This window comes from Sturnus vulgaris, chromosome 19 (genome assembly GCF_052056855.1).
Source record: "Sturnus vulgaris isolate bStuVul1 chromosome 19, bStuVul1.hap1, whole genome shotgun sequence".
Taxonomy (NCBI): Eukaryota; Metazoa; Chordata; class Aves; order Passeriformes; family Sturnidae; genus Sturnus; species Sturnus vulgaris.
Window position 1 is genome coordinate 10,864,057 of NC_142261.1, and position 13,418 is coordinate 10,877,474.

General features: G+C 42.3%; 1 protein-coding gene across 4 annotated transcripts; it reads left to right on the plus strand.

Moving 5' to 3' along the window:
* Positions 1-9: 9 nt before the first annotated feature.
* On the plus strand, positions 10-12,531 carry LOC106864923 (serotransferrin-2-like). Of its 4 annotated transcripts, none has more exons than XM_088176286.1 (18): positions 10-132; positions 2,782-2,919; positions 4,397-4,560; positions 4,917-5,016; positions 5,416-5,592; positions 5,772-5,934; positions 6,040-6,104; positions 6,742-6,899; positions 7,383-7,569; positions 7,729-7,877; positions 8,086-8,176; positions 8,472-8,540; positions 8,791-8,973; positions 9,247-9,403; positions 10,081-10,163; positions 10,968-11,152; positions 11,451-11,637; positions 11,927-12,531. In XM_088176286.1, the coding sequence occupies exons 2-18, from the start codon at positions 2,865-2,867 to the stop codon at positions 11,974-11,976; spliced, it is 2,223 nt and encodes a 740-aa protein (XP_088032412.1). In that variant the 5' UTR covers positions 10-132; positions 2,782-2,864; the 3' UTR covers positions 11,977-12,531. The 4 variants fall into 4 exon arrangements, with proteins under 4 accessions (XP_088032412.1, XP_014750153.2, XP_014750154.2 ...); XM_014894667.2 differs by having other exon boundaries at positions 15-132; positions 2,785-2,919; XM_014894668.2 differs by lacking the exon at positions 10-132 and adding an exon at positions 184-639.
* Positions 12,532-13,418: the final 887 nt, after the last annotated feature.

Consider the following 13,418-nt stretch of genomic DNA (forward strand, 5'->3'; position numbering starts at 1 on the left):
GGCGGGGCCGTGAGGGGAGCGGGCAGTGCCGGGCACGGCGCTGTGAGGGGCGCGTCCCCTGCAATTCCCTGAGGGGACACGGTGTCGAGGGAAGGGTTCATTCCCGAGGGGAGAGCCGGCATGGGGATACGGGTGCGGGGTGTTCTTCCAAGGGGGTTTGATCTGTGGGCAGGGCTGTTCTCTTGGCGCGGGGGGGAAAAGGGGCCGTCGCTGAGGCGGTGTGGAGTGGGGATAGGGCCGGCCCTGAGGGGACGGAATGTGGGAACATTTCCCGGGGGATGTACACTGGGCACAGGGTGGTGGTTCCTGAGGGTTTGTGCTGTGGGGATGAAGCTGCTCCACCAAGGGCTTGTGGGCTGTGCCCAGTGGGAGGAGGGGGCTGCTGTTGGGGATGAGGATGAGGATGAGGGGCTCAGCTGCTTTCCAGCGCTGCTATTGACAGACAGGTAAGGTAAGTTATTTGCCCCAGGTATGGGATCACCAGGAATCTCAGGGCAGGGATTTTAGGGAGAGGACACACGACACGGGACAGACACAATGCTGTTCCTCCAAGTGAGATGTCTGGCTGGGTAGTGCAGTAACACCTATTCCTCCTCTGGTGTCCCTTGCCTGGATGTTGCCTGGCTGTCTGCTGCCCACGTGAATTTTATAGAGATTATTTGGTTTTCCACTCTCTTAGATGAATAAATGCTACACTGCTGGGAAGTAGCTAATTACCTTTCTCTGACGGTGGCAGAGGGGTAGTTTCATACCATGAATCAGTAGGAAAAGAATTCAAGAATCCTGGCACTGTGTTTCTACATCCTCACTGCTTTAGGACATGGTCCTCAGGCAAGCTCATTAATTTAAATTCCTGATTTATGTTTGTTTATTTTCCTGACCAGGCCTGAATGAATGAATCAGACGAATGAATCAGAGAATGAATCTACGACACCTTCATGTCATTCTGCCTTTTTTTCACATCACCATAGGCAGTAGTATCTGTATAAGTATCTTAGACATGTACAGTAAAGCCTTACATTGTTAAATATATAAAATTTGAGGGGAAATCAAGATACAGCTCTCATGAAACATGACTGAATTGTTGGGATTTACATATCCTGTACATAATGGTGGGATTGGCAGGAAGTAAAACCTCAAAGAAGGTGGGATTTGATGCTGTTAGATGCTTTGGTACAAGCCTTGCAAGAACCATTAGCTTTAATGTGTAAGTGCACCCCACTGGTGGGCCTGACAGACAAGTTTCCCCAGAACAGACTGAGAAGTGATTCAGAGGTGAAGGTGTAGTTAAATGTAACACTCTTGTTTATAGTGTAAAATAATTGTCACAAGGCTAAACCAATTAATAATCTGTCCTCATCTAATCTTTCTCCTTGGAATTAAAAGTAAATATGTGGACATGAAACTATTTTAGAATTCCTTTTATCATGTGTCTTGTTCTTACATTTATGGTTTTTTTTAACTTCTGGTAAGGTAATATAGACTGCATTCACTGAGGGATAAAATGTAATTCCCTAAGGGTACTGAGCTGTGCCAGGCCTGTGCAGCTGAGCCAAGTCCAAGAGGGGATTAATATCACAGCTCCTACCACAAAGGAGAGAATGGAGGTGTTGGGGCTTGAGAACATTTGTTCAGGGAGTGCAGGAAGAAATGAGAAATGGCTCAGGCTGGACAGGGCTTGGAGCAATCTGATTTAATAGAAGGCATCCCTGGCCTTGGCAGGGGGTGGAACAGGATGAGCTCTAAGGTCCCTTCCAACCCAAACCATCCTGTGATTCTGTGTAACTTCTTCTGTCATCAGATCAGTGGGAAATAACACCTCAACAAATGTTGCAGATCTAGAGAGGGAATTTGTGGAACTCAACAGATAAGCAATACCTGAGTGTGAAAGAAGCAAGTGGGGAATCATGACTGAATCACTAGGAAAGAGTACCTGAGGCAACAAAAGAAGTCTGGGAAAAGTGTCTGCAAAAGTACATGAAGTAGACAAAGAACCAGGGAAATCTGTAAAATGAAGAAGGAAAACAAAATAGGATAAAGACTCTATTCCTCCAGAACTCTTGGAACAGTTAATTCTTTCCTAAACAGGAAAGATGAAACCATATTAACAATATCTTATACATCATCAGACACTTCTGCTTCTGTATAATATATAAATAAATGTATTTTTTCCCTGCCATAGAATTTTTGATGTAAATAGCTGCTGTAGAGTAGTTAAGAGGTAATAATACTTCAGGCAAAGCTTTAGAAAATAGGGGAATAAGGCAGTTTGGATGAGATTGCTGGGCTGGAATGGAATGAAGAGAATCAAAGACAGTCAGCAGTGTCCTAACTCTGTTCTGAATTCTTAGGGAGGCATAGGATTACTTTTTATTGAAAATTACTCAGGAGATAAGCCATTATCAGGTGAAAAAAACCAAGGTAAGAAGGACACTTCAGTATTGTGTAGTGAGATATGGTCAGTAGTCTGGGTAATTCACTTAGATTTAGGTATCTTTTTTATAAGTTAGGTGTAAGTCTTGCCTGTCTCCCAAAGGCATTTAGGTGCCTTTTGAAGCTGCAGAAGTACTATTTCTTTCTAAAGCAGAGGCTTACATTTCTTTCTATGTCTGATAAAAATAGAGCAGAAAGTGCATTGATATTTTCCATTTGCAGGTAGGAAAGGGACACTGTTCCTTTCTCCTTTGCATACAAGGATATACCATCCTCTGACAGTTTGTCTTTTTCCTTAAATCTTGGTTTATCCTCGTTGATGTCTAAACCCCCCTTGTTATCTTCCAGAAGCTTTGGTCATCTCTGTGGAATTCCTGGTATGAGAAGGCAGAGCTTCAGGGTAGAGAGAAGATCCTTGCTGAACTGCTGTAATGATGAAGACAGTGATTTTAATTGTCCTGATCACCTTCTCTTTGCTGGCTTCAGGTAAGGCTGATGCAGAGAGGGAGAGAGAAGGGTTGCCTCTGGGTGGGTGACATTCAAACTAAAATATGCTTCGGGTTTGTTTTCCTCTGTGCAAAGAAAGAAGTTGCAGTCAGAGCTGTGCCTGTATTTTTTCTGTTTGATCATTGGCAGATGGTGACCCTGCTAGTTTTGAAGCCGTTTGATACACAACTTCCTTAATAATTCAGTGAGGATTTGTTTCCTTGGAATAGTTGAGATCTGCATTCTCATTAGCAGTGTCAGAATGAAGCAGTGGACCTCAAGCTGCTCCCCTCTAAAACCACTACGGGTTCTTCTTGGAATTGTGCTGAATTAGCAGCAAAACAAGTGGAGGACTAATGCCTGATGCTATGCTCAAAGAAATAAAAACTTCCACGATTTAATTGTACACATTGCTAGTATTAATAGTTCCCCAGAGAGTCAAATGCTTGAACATCTAGAAATGACAATGTTACAGATACTGTGGCATTTTCTGTGCATTCAGTCGCGGTTTTCATTACACAGCTTAAGATTCTCTCGAGTTACATAACTGCATGCTATTTTTGTGAACAACAATCACTTTTTCCCCCTCCTTAAATGTCTAGTATCTTCTTGGAGGTGCATATGGTGATATATTTCAAAGTAGAATGCATTTCAGAGGAATAATACTAGATGGAATAATTGCAGCCTAAGGCAAAGAAGACATTTTGTTGGCATATCTGGATTGCTTTAAGATGTAGCTTTATAGTTGGTTTAAACCCACCAAACCTCCATGTCCTTCTGAAAAACGAAGTTTCACCTTCACCTCCACCCTTAAATGCATCTTTTCAGTGTGTGAAAGCACCAGATGTAGCAGCAGAGCAAAGGTTAAAAGAATGGCCTGTATTGATAACCAAGGACAGCAGTAAAACAGATAAACCCCGGAGAATGCATGTTTACATCAAGATTAGAAGGTTTGTACTGTGATAGAGTCACATCCCAGTTGACTTGTTAGGAGAAAAACTGCACTCTGGTAACAGAAGGATGGTTACTCTGCATTGTAAGTGCCATCCCATGTCTTGCTATCCCAACAGGAAAACAGGCCATAGCCATAAACACATCCTTACCTTTGGTTCCTCCTAATCTTGGGTGGCAACCTTACCTAAAATTCACTAAGGAAGATTCTGAGGCAAAAGATCTTGCCATAATAATTGCTGATTCTTGAAAAATCTGCCTAAAACTATTTGGTTGCTTTCAGTCGAGAGGAAGCAAAGAGACATATTAAACATCATCAAATGTTTAGCAAAAATTACCTTGGTCACATGTGGGCACATCTCTTTGGTGCCTCTAAGTGTGTGGGTATGTGTGTGTGAGTGAGCACAATCAAGCTATTAGGAAGTTAAATAAAATAGAATAACCTCTCTCTTAAGAGATAAGTTGTTAAACTGAGGTTTTTTTTTCATGAAACCCTACAAATCTTGACTTCTTTTTGACCCTACAGGGAAGAAATTCCGATGGTGCACCCTCTCTGACCTGGAACAAAGGAAGTGTGCTGAACTCTCCAAAGCGCTAACGGCTGTGCTTCCCCTCACTGCTGCCAGTTCCTTTACTAGGATTTCTTGCATCAGAGCCCACAATACATATGACTGCATTGATAAAATCAGGGTGAGTTCACAGGGACTTTAAAAGCTGATTTTGTGTCCAAGCCCTCTTGGAAAAGTAACTGGTAAACAGAAACTATGGGAAAATAAAATGATACTGAAATAATTGAACTGCTTATATGACAAAGTACACAGTCACTTGAGAGGCAAGAAATCCTAATGGGCATTCTAAGTGATGTACTATTTTACCCCAGCTAATGTCTTGGAAATCTCCAAGAAATAGAGAAAGCTGCTTGGAAATAAATAGACAAAAGCAAACTACTAAATTAAAATTTGTTCAGACAGAAACTGTCTTCTTGAATCTTCTGTTTGTTTCCTTGTAAACACACTTGTTTTGAGGGTTTTGGTGTTGTTTTAAAGGCAAATAAAGCAGATGCTGCCTCCTTGGATGCTGGAGATGTTTACTCTGCTGTAAAGCTGTACGGTTTGGCAGTGGTGGCAAAGGAGATCTATGATCAAGGTAGGCTGATAAAGCTGAAAAATAAACTGTACTTCTGATTTGGCTAAGAAATGGCTCTAGATTTCTTGAAAAAAAAAGTCAGTATGTTTTTATTAACTTTGTAGGAATATGGAGGTAGCTAACAATTGTTTCTAAAATACTTAATGATGATAATAAAATACCAGTAGTGCTTTGTAGCCAGTAGCCTTTCTGCCTGTGGTAGTGACAAACTTTCATTGTTTGACAAGGTACCATGTAGCCAGTATATGGTTAAGTTCCTGCCATGAGTACCTACATTGAATAGGCCTAAGATCATTTCTTCTTTAGCTGTGTTCACTGAAGTAGTTCAGCTCCTCTTCAGAGATGGCAACTGCAGAATTGAGATTTTTTTCTTCTGTTCCACATTTTGTGCTATTGCAGGAAATTGTGTGTTTGCTGTGGCCATTGCCAAACGAGGAACCCTGGATATCCAGAGTCTACGAGGGGTGCGCAGCTGTCACAATGGAGCCAGGTGGACATCGGGCTGGAATATTCCACTTGGCTTTCTCCTTGCAAGAAATTATCTTTCCTGGGATGAGGCACAACCTCTGAGCCAAGGTAGGTGATGGGAGCCATAGGGCTACCTCTGGCCACAGAGAAAGTAACTGAAATGGCAGCAGATGTAGGAAGAACTAGTTATGGCCATGATATATTTGGCCCCTTTTCCTCTTCTGATTTTTTTCCCATTTGACTTTTTTCTTTCATTTTGTTCTGTTTTTTTTCTCATACACCTGCAGCAATTAGTGAGTATTTCAATGCAAGCTGCATCCCTGGGGTTGGTCTTGCTGCTCCCCGATTGTGTGCTCTCTGCAAAGGACAAAAATCCTATGTCAGAGACAGGAACCACTTCTGTGAGACAAGTGATAATGAACCCTTCTATGACTCTGAGGGAGCCTTCAGGTGAGCTCTGGGACACTGAGGCTGAATTCACTTTGGGGGATAAAGGATTTACAAGGTAGGAAAGCCAGGTGAAATGTTAATAGGATGGCATTTGTCTTCCTGCAGGTGCTTGAAGGATGGAGTGGCAGATGTTGCCTTTTTAGATCATCTAAGAATTATGAGTGCCACAGGTAATTTTAAAAACGCAGTTTTCTTTTAATCTCTGGATGTGTTCTTTCCTGCACAGGTATTTGAGGGATATGCCTATATTTTTGTTGTTTCCAGGGAAAATTCAATCCCTGCAAGCAGTTCAGGGGTTCTCCACATAACTCAGAAAGAAACAGAACAGGAAGATGTGAGTGAGCAATGATTGCTCACAGGAGATTCTTAGAATGGGAGCAGGCAGGTGACTTCATTAGATGTGTCTCTGACACAGCTGTCAGTACTTGCTTTGCCTGAGTTACAAGATTCCTTTTAAAATTCAGCGTAGTGAGCTGCACAACTGTGGAGTTCCTGTACACCTTCCTTGTACTTTTAAACTCAATTGAGCTCTGTAACAAAGGTGGTTATCAGTAGTATTTGCAGGTAAGTATTTTAAAATAAACAGGGGTATTTACAGGGGTACACCATCAAGAGTATTTTGGAGCAGCTCTGGCTGAGATCCCTCTCTTTGTTAAGAGAAGTACTTACCAAAGACAACTTTCCCAAGTGTGCTTGGTGCACTGTGCTGCCTGCATCATCTTTAGCAAAACATTGTACATTCCATCTCTGTCCCTGCTGCCAAGCCATGACTCCTGTCACAGTCTGATGAGTGTCTCCTTGTTCCAGAGTCAGAACAGCAGCAATATGAACTCTTGTGTCCTGATGGGTCCACAGCTGAGCTGAGCGAATACAGCACCTGTAACCTGGGCAAGGGGCCGGGCCGCGGCATCGTCACCCGCAACAACTTCCAGAAGATCACCAACAAATTTCTGAGCATGATCCAAGTGAGTGAATGTTATAAACTGTCTATGTCCAGACACAGCTTTTTCTTCCATCTTTGTGTGGCAATTATGACCCATGTTCCCTTTTTTCTTGAGAAATTTATAGTTAGTGTGAATAAAGTGCTAAAAATTGTTTGTTCTGGGGAAGGATCTTGCATTGGCTTGTGTAAGGTTTTGCTTTTTTCTGAAGTATTCTTCTGTAGGAGGCTGGGAATAAATCAGTAAAGAAGGGGAAGATGCCTTAACACACAAACTGGAAAATGGCTAACGATGTTCATCCTGCCATAGAACTTGAATCAATTTTTATGTAGCTGAGGGAGACTCATAGGTTCAGGCAAGGCTCACTTTTCTTCATCTCTTTTTCTCAACTTATAAATAGTATTTGATATCTTGACCACTGATACAAAGGGAGGGAAGGCTGAGGCTGCCTGTTGCTGGAAGAATGAGCAGATTTGTTGCAATTTAAAAGTATTGTTCTTGTCCTAGCGCCTCTTTGGGCGTAAAGGAAAGGAAAGAGACAGATTTGAACTCTTCAGTTCAGCATCCTTTGGGGGAAAGAATCTGCTGTTCCGAGATGCCACTCAGCACCTGCAGCTTCTCGAGGAGCAGCTGGAGATTGCCTATGTGCTTGGTCTGGATTATGTAGCTCTCCTTAAGGGACTCGGCCATGAAGGTGAGGACTGTAGCTAAGGAAAGGGAAGGGAAAGTTCTCTTTCCACATTATTACTCCCTTCAGGCACAGATACATTTACCTGAGCATCCCCTTAACATATAACAGATTGGTGCACTGGTGACATGACATGACTGGTGACACGATCTGCTTCCATTTCAGGGAGCTCTTTGGACAACAGCGTTGTGCGCTGGTGCTGCATCAGTGATGCTGAGCTTCGCAAATGTGAGGAGTGGGCACTCAACATCAAATCCGACCCATTAGTCTGTGTCCAAGCAACTTCCATGACCAAATGCATTGAAATGATCAAGGTAGGAGACTCCTTCTGCTCAGGGTATAAGACTGCACAGGGTGTGTATGTCTTGTTTGAACTAAAGAGAGGAAAACTAGCTTGAGAAGTAAGTGAGAATGAGAGGGAATTTATGCAGGGAAATTTCCAGCCAGTGGAGAAGTCCTATTGCTTGGATCCACAATTCATGCAAATCCTGGTTTTGTTATTTTCTCTAATGCTGCTGGCAGAGTAGCGAGGCTGATGCTGTTACCCTGGATGCAACACACGTGTACATTGCAGGGAGATGTGGACTGGTGCCTGTAGCTGCAGAATGCTATGGTGAGTTCTCATGTGACCTTATCAAGAAGAGAGGGAATCAAAAAAGTACTGTCAAGAATATAGTTAAATTTCCATAGTTTGTGATGTTTTGTGATGGAAGCAGGAGTCAGTATCAATGTCCAAATACTCTTCCACTAATTGGTTCTAGCATTTGTTCTGTTTATTTTATCACTTCTGTTAAAGGTACAAAGGAGCTGACATGGCTGAAGAGGATCACAAGGGTTTTGAAGGAATTCTGCCATGTAAAAGGAATGACAGCAGCTGCAAGATCCTTAATGTTTATCTCTCCTTCCAGGGGGAGATTGTGCCCCAGCAGCTGAGACCATGGAGAACACAGGGAAACTAATTCATCTTAAGCACAAAGGTAATAAAAACTTTCCGAGACCATAAGGTCTAGATTTTCCTGACACTGCTCTAGGGTTTATGTAAGAATGTATTTGCATGTTGGTTTAGAATTTTCAGTGTAAGGACAAGAGCTTTGTGGCTAAGTGAAGAGTGCAGGTCTTGTACTGTAACTCAAGATACTGTGACAAGATGAAGGAGAGAAGGGGGGCTGTGCCCTTCTGGAATACTTAATAGCCTTGGTATAACTGGTTGTTGTCATTGTTTCACAGCACTACCACCAGTTTATGCTGTTGCCCTAGCTAAGAAAAGTGCCAAACAGATTCACATCCATAACCTTAGGGGAAGGCGATCCTGCCACAGTCACCTGTACAGTCCTGGAGGATGGCTGCTTCTGTCCAGACACACAGTGGGAGCTCGGCAGAACGATACTGAGAACTGTGATATTGCCTCTGGTAAGGGCTGCTCTGGGTTATCTCTTACCTAGACCATGAAAATCTGAAGCTCTAAATTTGGGAGTAAAATAGAGACAGGGCCATGAGGATCCAACCAGCAACTGATGACTATGGTTTCAGAGGGTGTTGAAGCAGCTTTCCCTCATATTTGACTGTGTCACACTATTTAGCCCTCTTCTTGCTAGTTGTTAGGATTCCTTTCCTGTCTTTTCTCATATGTGAAGAGGCTTGGAAACACCTTGCCTTAATCTCATCTCAGTTTTCTTTACTCAGCTTATCAGAGTTACTTTTGGAAGGGCTGCATGCCAGGAGCAGATGGAAACCTGTGCAAGGTGTGCATTGGAGATGGCGAGGTGGAAGGAGCTCGAGTGTCCAGCAGATGTGCTGCAAGTCACAACGAACGTTACTATGGCAATATGGGAGCACTCAGGTGAGCTTTTTGTGAAAGTCAGAAATGCAGAGCAACAGCCAGAATTGCCTTATTATTTTGCTGATTTTTATTTATTTTGGAAGGGTTTTTTTTTCTCATTTGTTAACCGTCTGGCTGTACAAATTTTTGGTAGTGTGTATTTTGTTTTTGTTGCAGTTGCTATGGGATATTCAGCTGACTGATGATTTAAAATGGTCATGAAATCATTCCCAGAGCAAGGCAATGTTGTCAAACATGTAAGGCTTAGAGCATTGGTACTGACTCATTAAAAGAAAGGGATGAAAAAAGATGAGAGAACAGAGGTGCTGTGGTAAGAAGCAGTGTAGCATACAGGAGATAATTAAATAGAGTGGAGATATATAAAAAAATAGTTTAAGACAGAGGCAGAGAAGACTATTAAAGGTGAAAGCACTCTTATGGAATATACATAATGCAGTTGAATTCTGTTTTCTTTCCTGCCTAGGCATAGGTGAAGGTGCACATTGTGCAGTGGCTTTGACTTGGGAGCTGCTGTAATGGATGAAAAGGATTGTCTTAGCAAATTTCTATGCTGAGATCACCAGCATATTCCAAGGGATTAGAGATGGGAGGGATACTTCCAGCTACTCCTATTTTAGCTTCCAAATGTCAGTCACCATGTAGTGCTGTCTTTGATCACTTGTTTCTTCTTGCACTAGGTGCCTAGTTGGCAATCCCAGTGGAAGAAGCTTTGGAGATGTAGCTTTCCTGGAACATTCAAACCTGCTCCAGAACATAGAGGGTAAATTGCAGATACTCTCTTTTCCTTTGAGAACGTTCATTAATGTCAGTTACTTCCCACAGAGCAACCATCAGTCATGAGGATCAGCTTTTACAGGTTTAATCTAGGTCCATGAAGTTGTATTTGTAAATGGAAGTTTGCTAGAAGCTTTCTACATGTAGGTGTTCCAGTAAAGCTCAACATTCAGATACTGAAAGAGAGGAAAGAACAAGAATCACCCAGTGCAAAGATGTGTGTTGGGATCATCGTCCTTGGAGACTGCACTAAATTTCTGGAAAGCTCAAAGCTTTAAAAGGCAAACCAAAATATGTTTTTCTTAGAGTCAAGGAGAAAAGGAAGCCTCATTAAAGCAAAATAAAATTCTATTTTAGGCAATTTCAGTAAGAGAAGAGACATTTCTAAGACAGGAATCTCTCTAAAATCAAATGAAGGTACAAGGGGGTGGAAACCCACAGGAATTCCTGCAGCAATTAGCAGTTGGGGAAGGAAAGGGCATGCAGGCTCAATTGCTTTGTTTCCACAGAGGGATCTGGTTACAGATGCAGATGAGACATGATATGCTGTTCATATGCCTTGATATTATTCTAATTTACTTGATAGGTGCAGCTTAAGTTCACTGACCTCAGAGAAAACACTACTCTGCTCCTTATGCATTCCTAAGAAATGACCACATGGCACGCTGTGTTTGTTTTGAACACAATGACTAAACGTCTCCCTCTCAAATGTAACATTTTATTTGAGATTCACTCTCTCTTCTGCTTTAATTTTTCAAAAAGATTACCTTTCACTTCATTTTCTTTTCAGATCTGAGCAGCTCTGGTTGGGCAAAGGGTTATAGCCCCCTTGACTTTGAACTCCTGTGTCCGGACGGAACACGTGCTGCAGTCACGGAATGGGCACGCTGTCACCTGGGCCCCATTCCCCCCAGCGCAGTCATGACTCGACCAGTCACTGTCACTAAAATCTCTGACTTTCTGCTGAAATCTCAGGTATGACAGGTAACAGGGAAAAGCTTGGCATGTTACCATTTGTTATGTACAACTGCTGAAAACCCTTTTAAGATGAAAAGTTTTATATATTAGTGCCTTCAGATCTAATACAAAAGAACTAAAAATATGCATAAGAGATTGAGAAAATAATTATTTGGATTCTCTTAAGGGGTATTTTGGCACCAGTTCCCATTCCACAGAGGCCATACTTTTGCTGAGAAATAAGGCACTGCAAAAGTGCATCTTTTTGTACTATTAATGACCCAAGCTGTGAAACTTTCATTCCTTTTCTGTTCAGGAATCTCTGGGAAGCAAATTGGATTCTGAATTCCAACTCTTTCAGTCGTGGAAGTATGGTGAAAGTGATCTGCTTTTCAAAGACACTGCTCAGTATCTTGTTCATGCAAGTCACCTGAGCTATCAGGAGATCCTTGGAGAGTCTTTCGTGCAGCTGGCAGAATCAGTGTTTAATTGCACACCTGCAGGTAAAGTCAAGTTCTTAATTCTGAGTTAGAGAGAAATGCAGCAGGTAGCCTTCTGTGCACAGCTCTGGCCCTTTTGTTTAAGCTGCATGGAGAAGTATCTTCTACCTAATCCTGTTTGTAACAGATTTCTAAGAAGAGACTGTTAGATTCATGTGAGACTAAGTTGGTAACTGCAGCTCAAAAGGGGAATTTGACCTCTACCCTGCTGTTTTATCTGAAATATCTGAAGAACTTATTATTTTTGAAGCTGATAGCATCTTTAAGTGTATACTTTCTTACTGGTTTGTAGGCATCTTGGACTTCTGCAAGCAAGATATCTGTGCATCCTCATCCAACTGACAGCGCATACAGAGGCTTTGCAGGGCACAGAACATCAGCATCGTTGCTGGAAACAAGGAAGAGAACGATGTCCAACCAATCCAAAGCAATCAGCCAGGAAACAGTCATCTCTAGAAATGTGTGCTGAACACCTTCTTGTCTTTTTTTTTCAGCAAATTTTATGTTTATGATGATGTAATACTACTCATGTCACCTCTTTCTTTTTTGGAGCATGGCAACATGGAGGAACAGCACAACCAAGCACAGAACTAGGCTCAGCATTGTGGAAAGAGCAGGGCCAGTACCATGGACTAAGATACAGACTGGTATGAGTGGCACAGGTTAGTTGGTAGCATTTTGCCTTGTTTGTCTTATAAACAGTTTCCATGCACAAACCCCAATCAACTAACATTGTGGTAGTTGCAATATTGTCTTCCTATCTCTGAGATTTTGGTTGCAGCTAGATAGTCCCTGCTGAATGCACATATGTATTTCTTCTTTAACCAACTATTTTTACTAGTAAATCAAAACATTTTTTCTCACCAATAAATACATTAAGACATTTAATAGCCAGCAGAACTGGATGCTTGCAGCAATGGATATTCCTCTTTGAAAACCTCCAACCATTATTTTATATTGACACTTTGAATTGAAGAGTCTCTGAAATGTCAGAATATTATCTACCAATTAACCACCACAAGTTTTACAAGCAGAAAGTGCCTGAACATGATATGAAGCCTTTTGAACAGAAATGATCTGTTCATCATCTGTATCATGTCTTGTCCCAGTGGTGACAGAGCCAAATTCTCATATGCTGTTGCAGCCAGCAAATTGCAGCACTGAAGGAGCAGGGAAAGAGCAGGATGCTTGTTTAGGCCTCTCAGGTGTTCCTGCCTTTCTTTGCTGGAGCTTCCCTGCCATCTGTGGGATCCGTGTGACGCTGCACTCAGGAGAAGGGACTTCTGAGAACACGGTGAAGAAACGCATCTGGCAGCCTAACTTGGCCAAGAGCAGCATGCAGCTGATCAGGGATAAATTAAAAATCTGGGTTATACACAAGATTTTATGGGTTGGAAGGGCAGGGATGTTGTTTTCTGACACAGCCATTACAAGTGATTACTAGGCCTTGTTGATGATCCTGTGCTCCAGCTTTGACTCACAAACAGCAGCGTGCCCCAGCCTTGAATCTCAGCTCTGAGCTGAGCAGCAACTCTGTGCTTTCTGTGTTCCCTGGCTCCTGCTACTCTGCTATCTGAAGAGAGGAGTGCTGCTTCAGTGCTCTGAATAGTAGCTGAGATCATGCTTAAAATCTCCCAGGCTGGGATGAAGGAACAGCAGAACTGCTGCTCTGTGCCTCAATAACAGCACACCCTGTTCCTTAACAGTGCTGATCTCTGGAGATTTGACCTTTCCTCCCTGCAGGTAAGACATATTATCATGCATATTTACCCATACAAGCCTAA

Coding starts and splice junctions, on each gene's coding strand:
- LOC106864923 (XM_088176286.1), top strand. CDS start 2,865: ATGATGAAGACAGTGATTTTAATTGTCCTGATCACCTTCTCTTTGCTG. Junction 2,920..4,396: donor CTTCTCTTTGCTGGCTTCAG/GTAAGGCTGATG, acceptor TTGACCCTACAG/GGAAGAAATTCCGATGGTGC. Junction 8,177..8,471: donor TGTAGCTGCAGAATGCTATG/GTGAGTTCTCAT, acceptor CTCTCCTTCCAG/GGGGAGATTGTGCCCCAGCA.